A 14144-nucleotide genomic window follows, 5' to 3' on the forward strand; every position below is an offset into this window, starting at 1 on the left:
TCTCACATTTAAAAACCTATGAACTAAATCAAATTACTTTTCTCCCTGCAACTTATTCTGTTTTGGAAAAATAGGCCAATGAGTTGTAAAATGCATCTCAGAACATCAAACATCTGTTCAAATGATTAGCCATCACAAGGTCTTGCAAAACATAGGATTAATTACATTAGAAAGATTCTTTGGAATTATGCAAAGTTGTTACAGAAGTAATTTACAAACAGATGTTTCTATATCCTCTCAAGTTAAACTTCAACAACTGACTGTCTGTGCCAAAAATATGGGAAGCTCTTATTCAGCAACCATATGTTATAAATTTATTATTATAATTATTATCCAGGCCTCCATGGAGTCAAAAGACTCATCGTGGGAGGTCGTTTTTAGGAAATACAAAGTTTATCATACCACTCCTTGAACTCATTGACCGTTCCCACTCCAACCACTCTCAGGCAATGCATTCCAAGGTTCAACCACCCTCCATATAAAGAAACCACTCCTCACCCTCTTGTGCATAGCCTCCTTTCGTAATTTCCAGGGATGGCTCCTTATCATTGCTCCTTCTCACCGTCCCACCAAGTGAAAGAACTCTCCAATGTCTACCCTGTAACTGCCTCTCAACAGTTTAAAAGTCTCAATCATATATATCACATCTTCTTCTTCTATCCACCAAACTGTGCAGTCCACACTCCCTCAGCCGAATCTCATAACTGATATTGTACAGTCCTGAAACCATCTTTGTTATCAGTCTCTGAACCCTTTCCACAGTCAATTTATCCCCTTCAAATCCTGAGGACCAAATCTGAGAAGAATAGACTAAGTGTGGTCTGATCAGGGCGTTATCATACAAAGGAATGATAACTCTTTTATCTCTGCAGGTCAGCGTCCTTCTCAGTATTGCAGCATTTTGTAGCAATCCTCTGAGTTATCCCCACCACCTTTGCAATATGCTCCCTGAATTTCAGTTTTCTATCAATCATCACTCCCAGATCTCTTGTCTCCCCTACTTCCTCCAGTACAGCTCCTCCAATCGAGTACGCATCCTCCCATCAATGGATCCCAAACCTCAAGACTTTACATTTTGTTGCTGTGAACTGACAACCTCATTTATTTGCCCATATGTCTAGTTTATTCAAATCCTCTTGCAGGGCTGCCACATCTGCACTATTACTGATAACCCTTCCCAACTTCACATCATCTGCAAACAACTGAATGTCCCTTTGCAATCCATTGATATAAAGATTAAACAATATAAGTCCCAGCACTGAGCCCTGTGGAACCCCACTTGTAACCGTCTGCTTCCTTGATATTGCCCCATCATACACAACTCTCTGATACCTATCAGTCAGCCAATCCTGAATCCATTTGACTAACCCGACATTTAAACCCATGTGCTGCAACTTAAATATCAGCTTATCATGTGGCACCCTATCAAACAGCTTTGCAAAATCCAAAAAAATGGCAGTATATGCCTTTCCCTCATCAACTGCTCTTGTCACTTTATTATAAAAGACAATCATATTACTAAAGCAAGAGCATCCCTTAACAAATCCATGTTGATTCTCACATATAACATTACCCTCATCTACCCAACGCTGTATATAGTCCCTCACTAATTTCTCCAAGACTTTAACAACTACAGATGACACACAAACAGGCCTATAATTAGACACTTCCAGTCTGCTACCGCCCTTATGCAGCAGCACTATCTTACCTTCCTTCAATTCCCTGGGTACCTTTCCTTCAGCCAGACTTTTATTGAAAAACCAGGTCAATGGAGCTGTCAGTTTTTTAGCACATTCTCTCAAAACCCGTGGTGAAATACCATCCAGTCCAACAGCTTTATTGTTATCCAGAGTACTTAGTATTTGGAACACACTCTCCTGTTGCACCTCTATACCCTGATCCTGCCCTATCCCTCTAGTATTAAAACCTCCTCCAGGATGAAATACTCCAATAAAGTGCTCATTGAACAACTCCACTATGTCCTCTGCATCAGTCACACTATTCCCATTTTTATCCCCACAATGTCATTCTTCCACAATCGTTTCTCTGCCTACTGGCCACATAGCTAAAAAAATTCCCTAGGATTTCCTTTGGATCTTAGTGATCTCTTCTTACATTCCAGTTTTCCCTTCCTCACCATTCTGGTCACTCTCCTGGCCTGCATCTTATATTCTTTGTGTATCTGTCCTCCACCCCCCTCTCCTTGTATATCTTCCATAATCTCTTTTTCAACTGCAGTTCCTGCTTTATATCGTTTGTCATCCATTTTACACCAAATTGTGTCTGCTTCTTCACTGTGGAATACAGCTTACTATTGCTGCTAACAAACATTCTTTCACAATTTCCCAACACTAATGATATCCTGGCCTTCCAGTTCTGCCCTCCATGGAACTGCTACTAGTTGATACCTAAGACTACTAGAATCACCTGCCTTATAATTCCACATATGTTCCCTTTTCTTTGATACACCTGCAATGTCTATTCATCTTCCAAGTCAAAACCACATGGTCACTCTCTCCAACTGGTGGGAGAGATGTCATTTCACTTATTATCAGCTCTGCTGATGCTATGACCAAATCCAAAACTCTTGAACCGCTTGTTTCCTCCATCACATGCTGCCGAAGACATTTGTCCCTCAAGAATTCCAGAAATTCTATCCCCTTCTTACTACTTGCATTTTCCTCTTCCCAGCTTATACTGATGTAGTTAAAATCTCCCATAACAATCATTCTTCTTGCACTTGCCAAGCTCAACTGCCTAAACATCTCCTGGTCCCCACCCTCTGTGCTTTCTGGTTTATACCAACACCCCAATAAATATCTTGTCTTGGCCACTTCTACCTCACACTGTTGCTTTCAAAACCATTTGTGTCACTGCCTTCCAAAGCCTCTACTCTAAGAGGACATAAGTCATCACTTATCATAAGCAGTACTCCACCACCATGTTTTCCTTTCCTATCCTTTAGGATCTTAATATAATGTAAGAGTTTACAACCATCACAACTGCTTGTAACAATATAACCATTATTTATAACATGTAGTTTCGATGTTTACAAACCAAAATATCTCAATGTCAGCAGTATAATTTTATTAAAAAATTCTTATTGTGGTTACGTGTATTTTCATTTTAAAATGTATTCTCCACAATTATCCCTCTATTAAAAGATAACAAAACCATCTGATCTGTAGGACCATAAGCATAAATAAGCCTCAATTGTCCAGTTTGCTATTTTGAAATATTCCCACCCCACTATACTTGAAATTGCCTGTCATTCAACTTCGTGTTTAGTGCTGAACGTTATAGCAATTCTTCCTTCCTTTCCTTGATCACTACTGCCTGAATATAACATTTTATAGCTATTAAAGTCACCTATTTTAGTCTTTTTTGTCTCAGTAACACCAATCATTATGACATGTATAATATATTGAATTATGGTACAGTCAGTCCTCGACTTAAGATGTGTGTAACTTATGACCATTCATATTTATGACCAGAGCACCTTCAAGTTTTATTAATTAAGATATGATTTTGATCAGGCTACTGCTGCTATTAAGAGTGAGAAACATTCTGAGACTTTTGGAAGGAATATAAGAGATTGCTGTTCTGAATGAGTCAGTGTGTCCCAGGGAGGATGATAGCAGGGGTGTCCTCTTGTGGGAATGGATACTTGGGAGAAGGGAGACGATGTCAGGTAGCACTGAGCCCAGTGGAGTCTAGAAGGGATAATGCTGGGTATAGAAACAATGGCATTTATATGCTTTATACTAATGCCAGGAGTATCCAGAATAAGGGAGAGGAATTGGTGGCACAGATAGCATCAGCCTGGCCAAAAATTATTGGGATCACTGAGACGTGGTTGACAGAAGGGGATATAATAACAGGACTAGAAGTCGCTGGGTATAGCATTTTTCGTCAGGATAGGAGGGGAAAGCGTGATGGTGGGGTACTATTTATGATAAGTGATTACCTATGTCCTCTAAGAGTGGAGGCTTTGGAAGGAAGTGAGACAAATGATTTTGAGAGCATATGGTGTGAGGTAGAGGTACGCAAGACAGGATATTTAGTGGGGTGTTGCTACAGGCCCAGGAGCATGGAGGATGGGGACCAGGAGATGTTTAGACAGCTAAGTTTGGCAAGTGCAAGAAGAATGATTGTTATGGGAGATTTTAACTACAATAGTATAAATTGGAGAGAGGAAGATGCATGTAGCAATAGGGGAATGGAATTTCTAGAAATCTTGAGGGACAAATGTCTTAGGCAACATGTAACAGAAGGAACAAGAGGTTCAAGAGTTTTGGAATTGGTTACAGCATCAGAAGAGTTGATAATAACTGAGATGACATTTCTCCCACCAGTTGGAGAGAGTGACCATATGGTTTTGACTTGGAAAATGAATAGACATTCAGGAGTATCAAAGAGACGGGAACTTATGTGGAATTATAATGCAGGTGATTATAATAGTCTTAGACGTCAACTTCTAAAGTTTCACGGAGGGAGGAATTGGAAGGCCGGGATATCGTTAGTGCGTGGGAAATTGCAAAAGAATATTTGTTAGCAGCAATGGTAAGTTGTATACCACGAGTGAAGAAGAGGACACAATTTGGAGTAAAGTGGATGACAAACAATATTAAACAGGAATTGCATGTGAAAAAGAGGCTATGGAAGAGATATAAGGAGACAGGTGAAGAGAAGACGGATGAAGAATATAAGACACAGGCCAGAAGAATTACTAATGTGGTAAGGAAAGCGAAACTGGAATATGAGAGGAGATTGGCCCTAATATCCAAAGAAAATCCTAGGGAATTTTTTAGCTATGTGGTCAGTAGGAGGAGAAATGACTGTGGAAGAATGATATTGTGGGATAAAAATGGGAATAGAGTGACTGATGCAGAGGACATAGTGGAAATGTTCAATGACCACTTTATTAGAGTATTTCATCCTAGAGGAGTCAGTTTTAATGCTAGAGGGATAGGGCAGGTTCAAGGTTTAGAGGTACAGGAGGAGAGTGTGTTTCAGATACTGAGAACTCTGGATGTCAATAAAGCTTTCGGACTGGATGGTATTTCACCACGAGATTTGAGAGAATGTGCTAGGGAACTGACAGTGCCTTTAACCTGGCTTTTCAATGAAAGTCTGGCTTCGGCAAAGGTGCCCAGGGAATGGAAGGAAGATAAGATAATGCCATTGCATAAGGTTGGTAACAGACTGGAAGTGTCTAATTATAGACCAGTTTGTGTGTCATCAGTAGTTGTTAAGATCTTGGAGAAAGTAGTGAGGGACCGTATACAGCACTGGGCAGATGAGGGTAATGTTATCTGTGAGAGTCAACATGGATTTGTGAAAGGCCGCTCTTGTTTTAGCAATATGCTAGCCTTTTATAATAAAGTTACAAGAACATTAGATGAGGGAAAGGCATATACTGCAATTTTCTTAGACTTAGCGAAGGCATTTGACAGGGTGCCACGTGATAAGCTGATATTTAAGTTGCAGCACATGGGTCTGGATGTCAGATTGGTCAACTGGATTCAGGATTGGCTGTCTGATAGGTATCAGAGAGTTGTGTATGGTGGAGCAGTTTCAAGGAGACAGAAGGTTACAATTGGGGTCCCACAGGGCTCAGTACTAGGATCTATATTGTATAACCTTTATATCAATGACATTGCCAGTGGATTGCAAAGGGATATTCGGTTGTTTGCGGATGAAGCGAAGCTGGGAAGGATTATTAGTAATAGTGCAGATGTGGTAGCCCTGCAAGAGGATTTGAATAAGCTAGGTAGATGGGCAAATGAATGGGGCTATCAGTTTAATGCAGCAAAATGTAAGGTCTTGAGGTTTGGGAAACATCAATGGGATGCTGCATACTCTATGGGAGGAGTTATACTGGAGGAAGTTGGGGAGACAAGAAATCTGGGGTTGATGATTGATAGAAACCTGAAGTTTAGGGGACATATTGCAAAGGTGGTGAAGGTAACACAGAGGATTGCTACAATTATGAGAAGGACACTGACCTGCAGAGATAAGAGGGTTATCATTCCGTTGTATAAGTCTCTGATCAGACCACACTTGGATTGTTCTTCTCAGATTTGGTCCCCAGGATTTGAAGGGGATAAATTAACTGTGGAAAAGATACAAAGATGGATGACAAAGATGGTCTCAGGACTGTACAAGGATAGTTATGAGAATGGGCTGAGGGAATGTGGACTGCAGAGTTTGGTGGATAGAAGAAGGAGAGGTGATATGATTGAGACTTTTAAACTGTTGAGAGGTGGTTACAGGGTTGACACTGGGGAGTTCTTTCACTTGATTTATCAGTGGGAAGGAGTGATGACAAGAGGCCATCCCTGGAAGTTACGAAAGGAAACTGTGAGCAAGAGGGTGAGGAGTGGTTTCTTTGCATGGAGGGTGGTTGAGCCGTGGAATGCATTGCCTGATAGAGTGATGAGGGTGAGAACGGTCAATGAGTTTAAGGAGTGATATGATAGACTTTGTGTTTCTTATTGGGAACCTCCCCTCGATGACTCTTGAAAGACTTTAGGTTCTTAGGAAGGACCTCCGACGAGAGTCTTTTGACTCCATGCAGGCCTGAATAATAATAATAATAATAATAATAATATCTTGCGTTTATAGAAAGAATGTAGATGCAGCATAGTGAGGTGACAGCAGAGCATATGAATGGTGTTTGGAAGAAGTTACTGAAAATATGCAATTATAAATCACAGTCATACTCTATATATTTGCTTAACTCTTGATACTGCATATCAAGAGTTAAGCGAATATACAAAGTAAGAATGTGTGATGGATGAACAGTGAAATCAAGCAAGCAGCATTAAAAAGAAGTTGTTATAGAAGTATACAAGACAGTTTGCAGTGAACATGAAGAATATAAAGCACAGACCAGAAAAGTGACAAGCATGGTTAAATAAAAAAATAAAAAAAAAGTAGTATGTCAGAGGAAATATTTATATCCATAACTGTAACAGTAGGCAAAGGGAAAAATAACTACAATAGAGCACTGTATAGTGGCAGTATATAGAGTACACCATGCAGTATACTTGTACATTGTCACAAAATGAAAACAAAAAAAAAAAGCAAGCTCTATAAAGAAGTTCACAAACAAACAGAATTACAAAATCACTTGTCCAGACTGTAGAGATAGTATGAGGTAATTTTGACTATTTTAATAACAATAATTCTTTGATAATATTACTATAGAACTACATCTAAAATTGTTTTTATTTTAAACAATATACAAACATTTACTAAAATAAAGAGCCAAAAGGCTTCATTTCGTCGATGCAAAATTATATAAATTAAGTGGATAATATATCCAACATCATTTCAAAGCCGAATACAGAAACTATGAAAGTTTTGTGCGAAAATTGACCAGAGCGTTTGCAGGACTACACTTGCTGCCATGATACAAGTTGCCCTACCCAAACCTTATAGGAAGTACGAACACTCAAGGCGTCTGTGTATTCGCCTCCTATTGGTTCATTTTTATAAGGTTTCACTGATCTTGTGAAACCTTATCAAAAGACCAGTGAAGTCCAGTGAAACCTTATCAAAATGAACCAACAGGAGGCGAATATATGGGCGCTTTGAAAATATGCATTTATAACTGCATATCAGAAGTTAAGCAAATATATAAAATATAAGTGTGATGGATGAACTGTGAAATCAAGCAAGCAGTGTTAAAAAAGAAGTTGTTATAGAGGAAGTATACAAGACAGTTTGCAGTGAGCAGATGCATGAGGAATATGAAGCACAGACCAGAAAAGTGAAAAGCATGGTAAAAAAAAAAAAAGTAGAATATCAGAAGAGATTGGCAAGTCAGGTTTTTGGCAAGATGCTAGATGGCAAGAATAATTATGCCAGGCTGATACTGGTGAATAGTTATGGTAGCATAGTAACCACAACAAATGACATAGTGGAATTATTTAATGAACACTTCAATAGTGTATATCACAGTGGTGTGAATGATGCTGTGCAACATGTAGAAGGGAGACAAGAATTAGGAGAATTAAAGATGAAAGAATCAGAAGCATATCAAGTGTTGCTTGGGTTAGATTTTAACAAGGCTGTAAGAATGGATTACTTATCACCACATATTTTTAAAGAATGTACAAAAGAGTTAGCCATGCCCTTGTCCTACTTATTTAATGAAAGTCTTGCACTGTAGAAGATTCCTAAGGAGTGGAAAGAAGACAAAATAACACCTCTCCACAAGCATGGTTTGAGAACAGGTTTCCAATTATAGACTGGTCTGTATATCTGCAGTTGTGATTAAAGTGTTGGAAAAATTGGCTCAAAATAAAATACAGGGATTGATGGACAAGTGTGGGTTTGTGAATCCTGTGAATTATATTATTATTACCATTATTTTGGTAATCTCCATGGAGGCAACATACTCATTGTGGGAGGGCCACTCAACCAGCAACATGTCATTATAATGAGCACTGAATTTACTTATGCTACCAGCATTCACAAAGCACTCTAGTAATACATTCCACTCACCAACAACTTTCCATATAAAAAATTTACTCATACTCTTCTTCACCACATTTTTATATAATTTCCAGTGATGGTCTCTTATTCTTCCCATCTTAACATCCACTCTTTTTATAATTCCTTCTGTATTAATCTGATAGAATCCTTTAACTAACTTGAAGGTCTCTATCATATCTCCTCTTTTCCTCTTATCCACATTCCCTCAAACGCTCTTCATAGCCAATACTCCAGAGTCCTAATATCACATATTGACCATTTGTCTTTGGACCCTTTTCTAGTGTTTCCACATCACAATGGAAACTAGCTGACCAGATTGCAGCACAATTGTCCATTTATATATATATATATATATATATATATATATATATAGTCTGACCAATGCCTTATATAGAAGCACCATCACCTCCTTATCACTACATGGCAATGTACTATTTATCATAGCAGCAATACAATATGCAGTGTTTTGCAACACTTGCGATGTGCCCTTGGAACTTCAGTCTACTGTCTACCATCACTCCAAGACCACAAAGCTCATCCACTTCCTGAAGTACAGCTCCACCAATGCAGTACGTAGCCTTATATCACTGTATCCAAAAGTGGTGCTCAAGATAGGATGGGTGAGGAGTGTTTGCCAGGAGGAACAATAGAAAGGGTGGCTATGCAATTAAGAGAAGTGGATGAGATGATTGTGATGGTAGGAACAAATGACTTGAGTGGTAATGTAAGTCGGGCAGCAAGAGATATGAGATTTTTGCTTGAGGCTATACGGAAGAAGACAGAGAGAGGAAAAATAGTGTGCGTGTTGCCTAGGTATGATAATGATGACCTGAGCAGAAGAGCTCTAATGAAAGGAAAACATTCACCATGATCTGCAATAGATGACTAGATAGGAAGCTAGCAATTGATTCACAAAAGGAAGGAGGAATACCATAAAAACCTTGGTAAGAAAGCCATGAAGCCTGACTCAATCAAATGCCTTGGAGGTATCAAGGGTGACCACTTGAGTTTCTTTGAACTTTTCCATAGCTTGTATCTGGAGTGGGTAAGCTTGGCTAGGAGATCTATAATTCCATTGTAGATCTCTTGATCTGGAATGAGTATGGCAAAATCTATATTGTTGATCACTAAGTAATTGGTGGGTCTCTAAGTGTGAAACAGTTTGCTGTTGATGACCTTTACCATTATTTTTGAGAATATTCAGGTCAGAGCAATGGTGAGATAGTTTGATGGCTGACTTTTACAACAATTTTTGGGAAAATGCTGGATAAAAGCTGCTTTTAAGCAGTTGGGTAAATGCCAGATGATCATGAGAGCTTGAAGAGAATACAAGATGGATGCGAGTTTTAAAGCACAAGCTTTTAGTACAACTGGAGGGTTACTATCAAGGCTACTGAATATTTTTCCAATGTCTTTCTGGCAAAATTTCAGAGGAGGTATACTGTGTATAGTGTATAGTTTGTGGAATGGTGAGAAATCTGCCTTGGTTATCTATATCTAGCTAGTGTTGCGAGAAGTAGCAGTGTGTAAAAAAGGCTGCTGTTTGAGATAAGTTTTTTGAAATAATTAATAGTATATAAATGCGTGTTTATGAGTAAGAGTTGTTATAAAAGTTGTGCGCTTGCAGTGCTATTAGTGTGTGGGATTTTTTTTTTTTATAGTTTTATTTGAATTTGGATTTGGTTATAGCATCAGAAGAGTTGATAATAACTGAGATGACATCTCTCCCACCAGTTGGAGAGAGTGACCATATGGTTTTGACTTGGAAAATGAATAGACATGCAGGAGTATCAAAGAGACGGGAACTTATGTGGAATTATAAAGCAGGTGATTATAATAGTCTTAGACGTCAACTTCAGGAAGTTTCATGGAGGGAGGAATTGGAAGGCTGGGATATCATTAGTGCGTGGGAAATTGTGAAAGAATATTTGTTAGCAGCAATGGTAAGTTGTATACCACGAGTGAAGAAGAGGACACAATTTGGAGTAAAATGGATGACAAACAATATTAAACAGGAATTGCATGCGAAAAAGAGGCTATGGAAGAGAAATAAGGAGACAGGTGAAGAGAAGATGGATGAAGAATATAAGACACAGGCCAGAAGAGTGACTAGTGTGGTAAGGAAAGAGAAACTGGAATATGAGAGGAGACTGGCCCTAAGATCCAAAGAAAATCCTAGGGAATTTTTTAGCTATGTGGCCAGTAGGAGGAGAAATGACTGTGGAAGAATGATATTGTGGGATAAAAATGGGAATAGCGTGACTGATGCAGAGGATATAGTGGAATTGTTCAATGAACACTTTATTGGAGTATTTCATCCTAGAGGAGTCAGTTTTAACGCTAGAGGGATAGGGCTTGTTCGAGGTTTAGAGGTACAGGAGGAGAGTGTGTTTCAGATACTGAGTACTCTGGATATCAGTAAAGCTTTGGGACTGGACGGTATTTCACCACGAGTTTTGAGAGAATGTGCTAGGTAACTGACAGTGCCTTTAACCTGGCTTTCCAATGAAAGTCTGGCTGTGGGAAAGGTGCCCAGGGAATGGAAGGAAGGTAAGATAGTGCCATTGCATATAAGGGTGGTAACAGACTGGAAGTGTCTAATTATCGGCCAGTCTGTGTGTCATCAGTAGTTGTTAAGATCTTGGAGAAAGTAGTGAAGGACCGTAAACAGCATTGGGCAGATGAGGATAATGTTATCTGTGAGAGTCAACATGGATTTGTGAAAGGGTGCTCTTGTTTTAGCAATATGCTAGCCTTTTATAATAAAGTTACAAGAACATTAGATGAGGGAAAGGCATATACTGCAATTTTCTTAGACTTAGTGAAGGCATTTGACAAGGTGCCACATGATAAGCTGATATTTAAGTTGCAGCACATGGGTCTGGATGTCAGATTAGTCAACTGGATTCAGGATTGGCTGTCTGATAGGTATCAGAGAGTTGTGTATGGTGGAGCAGTTTCAAGGAGGTATAGAGTTATAAGTGGGGTCCCACAGGGCTCAGTACTAGGACCTATATTGTTTAACCTTTATATCAATGACATTGCCAGTGGATTGCAAGGGGATATTCAGTTGTTTGCGGATGATGTGAAGCTGGGAAGGATTATTAGTAATAGTGCAGATGTGGTAGCCCTGCAAGAGGATTTGAATAAGCTAGATAGATGGGCAAATGAATGGGGGTGTCAGTTTAATGCAGCAAAATGTAAGGTCTTGAGGTTTGGGAAACATCGATGGGATGCTGCATTCTTTATGGGAGGAGTTATAATGGAGGAAGTAAGGGAGACAAGAGATCTGGGGCTGATGATTGATAGAAATCCGAAATTTAGGGGGCATATTGCAAAGGTGGTGAAGGTAACGCAGAGGATTGCTGCAATTATGAGAAGGACACTGACCTGCAGAAATAAAAGGTTATCATTCCGTTGTATAAGTCTCGATCAGACCACACTTAGACTAATGTTCTCAGATTTGGTCCCCAGGATTTGAAGGGGATAAATTAACTGTGGAAAGGATACAAAGACGGATGACAAAGATGGTTTCAGGACTGTACAAGAGGATCGACTGAGGGAATGTGGACTGCAGAGTTTGGTGGATAGAAGAAGGAGATGTGATATGATTGAGACTTTTAAACTGTTGAGAGGTGGTTACAGGGTTGACACTGGGGGAGTTCTTTCACCTGGTTAAACAGCAGGAAGGAGTGATGACAAGAGGCCATCCCTGGAAGTTACGAAAGGAAACTCTGAACAAGAGGGTGAGGAGTGGTTTCTTTGCATGGAGGGTGTTGAACCGTGGAATACATTGCCTGATGGAGTGGCGAGAGCGAGAACGGTCAATGAGTTTATGGAGTGGTATGATAGACTTTTTGTGTTTCTTAAGTGGGACCTCCCCTTGATGAATCTCGAAGACTTTATGTTCTTAGGAAGGACCTCCCACGATGAGTCTTTTGACTCCATGGAGGCCTGAATAATAATAATAACACCTTGCATTAATATTAAAATTGCAATCCCATTCATTTGCCGAAACTAAAAGTCTATTCAAGCCTTCCTGTAGGGAATTAACATCAGTATTAATCCTAATAATTCTTTCTAAGTTTGTATCATTCGGCAAATATTTGAAGATCTCCAGTCAATCTTCATGAAATATCATTAACAAATAAGTTAAACAGTAGGTGTCCAAGAACAAAATTCTGAGGCATGTCACATATCACCCTCCATTTCTGACAGTGCTCTATCATACACAATTTGCTGGCATCTTTCAGAATGCCAATCATTAATTCATCTAACCAATTTGCTATCTAATCCCATCTTCTGCAGCTTATCACCAATCTGTCATGTGCTAATCTATCAAATGCCTTTTCAAAAGTACAAGAAAATCACTATGTGAATCTATCTCCCTTATCCAAAACATTCATCGCCTTATCATAAAACGTAAGCAGATTGCTAAAACAAGACCTGCTCATCACAAATCCATATTTCATATTATATTTCATAATTTCTTCACAAAATTTGCCATTTTAATCACAATGTTAAAAGAATAACCAAATCAAGAGGTTACAAACTTTCAGAGCATATGTGTAACTAACATACACAGGGCAACTATTGTGGTTTAATTGAGTTACATGTTGAGATTAATTAAGTTAATCTAATTAAGTTAAGTGAACATAATTTCATAATATTTTGGAATTACTTACTAAACCATCTACTTCAGGATCATCACTAAAGAAAGGCTTCCGATCTCTCTCCTGATGCTGAACAAATGCTTGAATATCCATATTAAAACTTTCTGATGAAGGAACTTCTGCACTCTGAGTAGCCAGTTCACACTTTTCAAACAGTAAAGCAAGAAGAGGAAATAAAGGATGTCTGAAAATATAAAAAGTTTCAATTGTCAACATAAGTGTTAAAAGTAATTACAAATGAAAGTTGCAGTCAAGACATAATAGCATGTAGTAATGTATAACAATAAAACCATTCTTCTACTTAATACTAAATATGCTAATGCAAGATGATAGAAGAAGAATTGAGGCATTTGAGCTCTGGTGCTGGAGAAGAATATTAAGAGTGTCTTGTACAGAAAAAAACAAACAAGCAAAAGTAGCCTAGAAGAAATGAATATCCACACAAGACTGATAAACATAATTGACAAGAGCATTGTGAAATATTTTGGACAAATATGCAGAAGGGAAGGCGAATGCCTGGAAAATATAATCATCCAGCGTAAACCGTGTGAAAAAAGAAAAGAGGAAATCCCTCAACAGATAGATTGACCAAATATCAAGAATCACTGGACTTAAGAACAAGCAATAAGAGAAGCACAGGGAAGAAGGAAATGGCGAAACATCATCAGGAAAGTCACGAGTCTGCAAACATGAGGAGATCCGAGAGAGAGAGAGAGAGAGAGAGAGGGGTATTCAAGCAGTTTTATTTCAACAAATGTACCATAGCAGTCAAAACCAAAAATTCAGTATATGTCCAATGACTCCAACCACTCACTTAGCTTACACTACAGCTTGAAACAACTGCAAAAATTATCAACAAACACAGAGCAAACTTTCTATGAATCAAATGCACTACGCCTGTCTCCTGTCTAAATGGCAGCTGAGTCTTCTTTTCCCTTTCCAGGACTGTTGGATGCAATTTCTGTC

The 14144-nt window shown here is 38.8% G+C and overlaps 1 protein-coding gene across 1 annotated transcript in view; it reads right to left on the reverse strand.

Moving 5' to 3' along the window:
- The window catches only part of LOC150093923 (homeobox protein PKNOX2-like), a 134239-nt gene that overhangs the window by 83092 nt on the left and 37003 nt on the right, over positions 1-14144 (reverse strand). Inside the window, 1 exon segment of the mRNA XM_090412922.1 lies at positions 13191-13362. Coding sequence (XP_090269048.1) covers positions 13191-13362 — 172 coding nt within the window.

Source organism: Typopeltis vanoorti, chromosome 23 (assembly GCF_054136105.1).
Source record: "Typopeltis vanoorti isolate ZY-2024b chromosome 23, IOZ_Tvanoo_1.0, whole genome shotgun sequence".
Taxonomy (NCBI): Eukaryota; Metazoa; Arthropoda; class Arachnida; order Uropygi; family Thelyphonidae; genus Typopeltis; species Typopeltis vanoorti.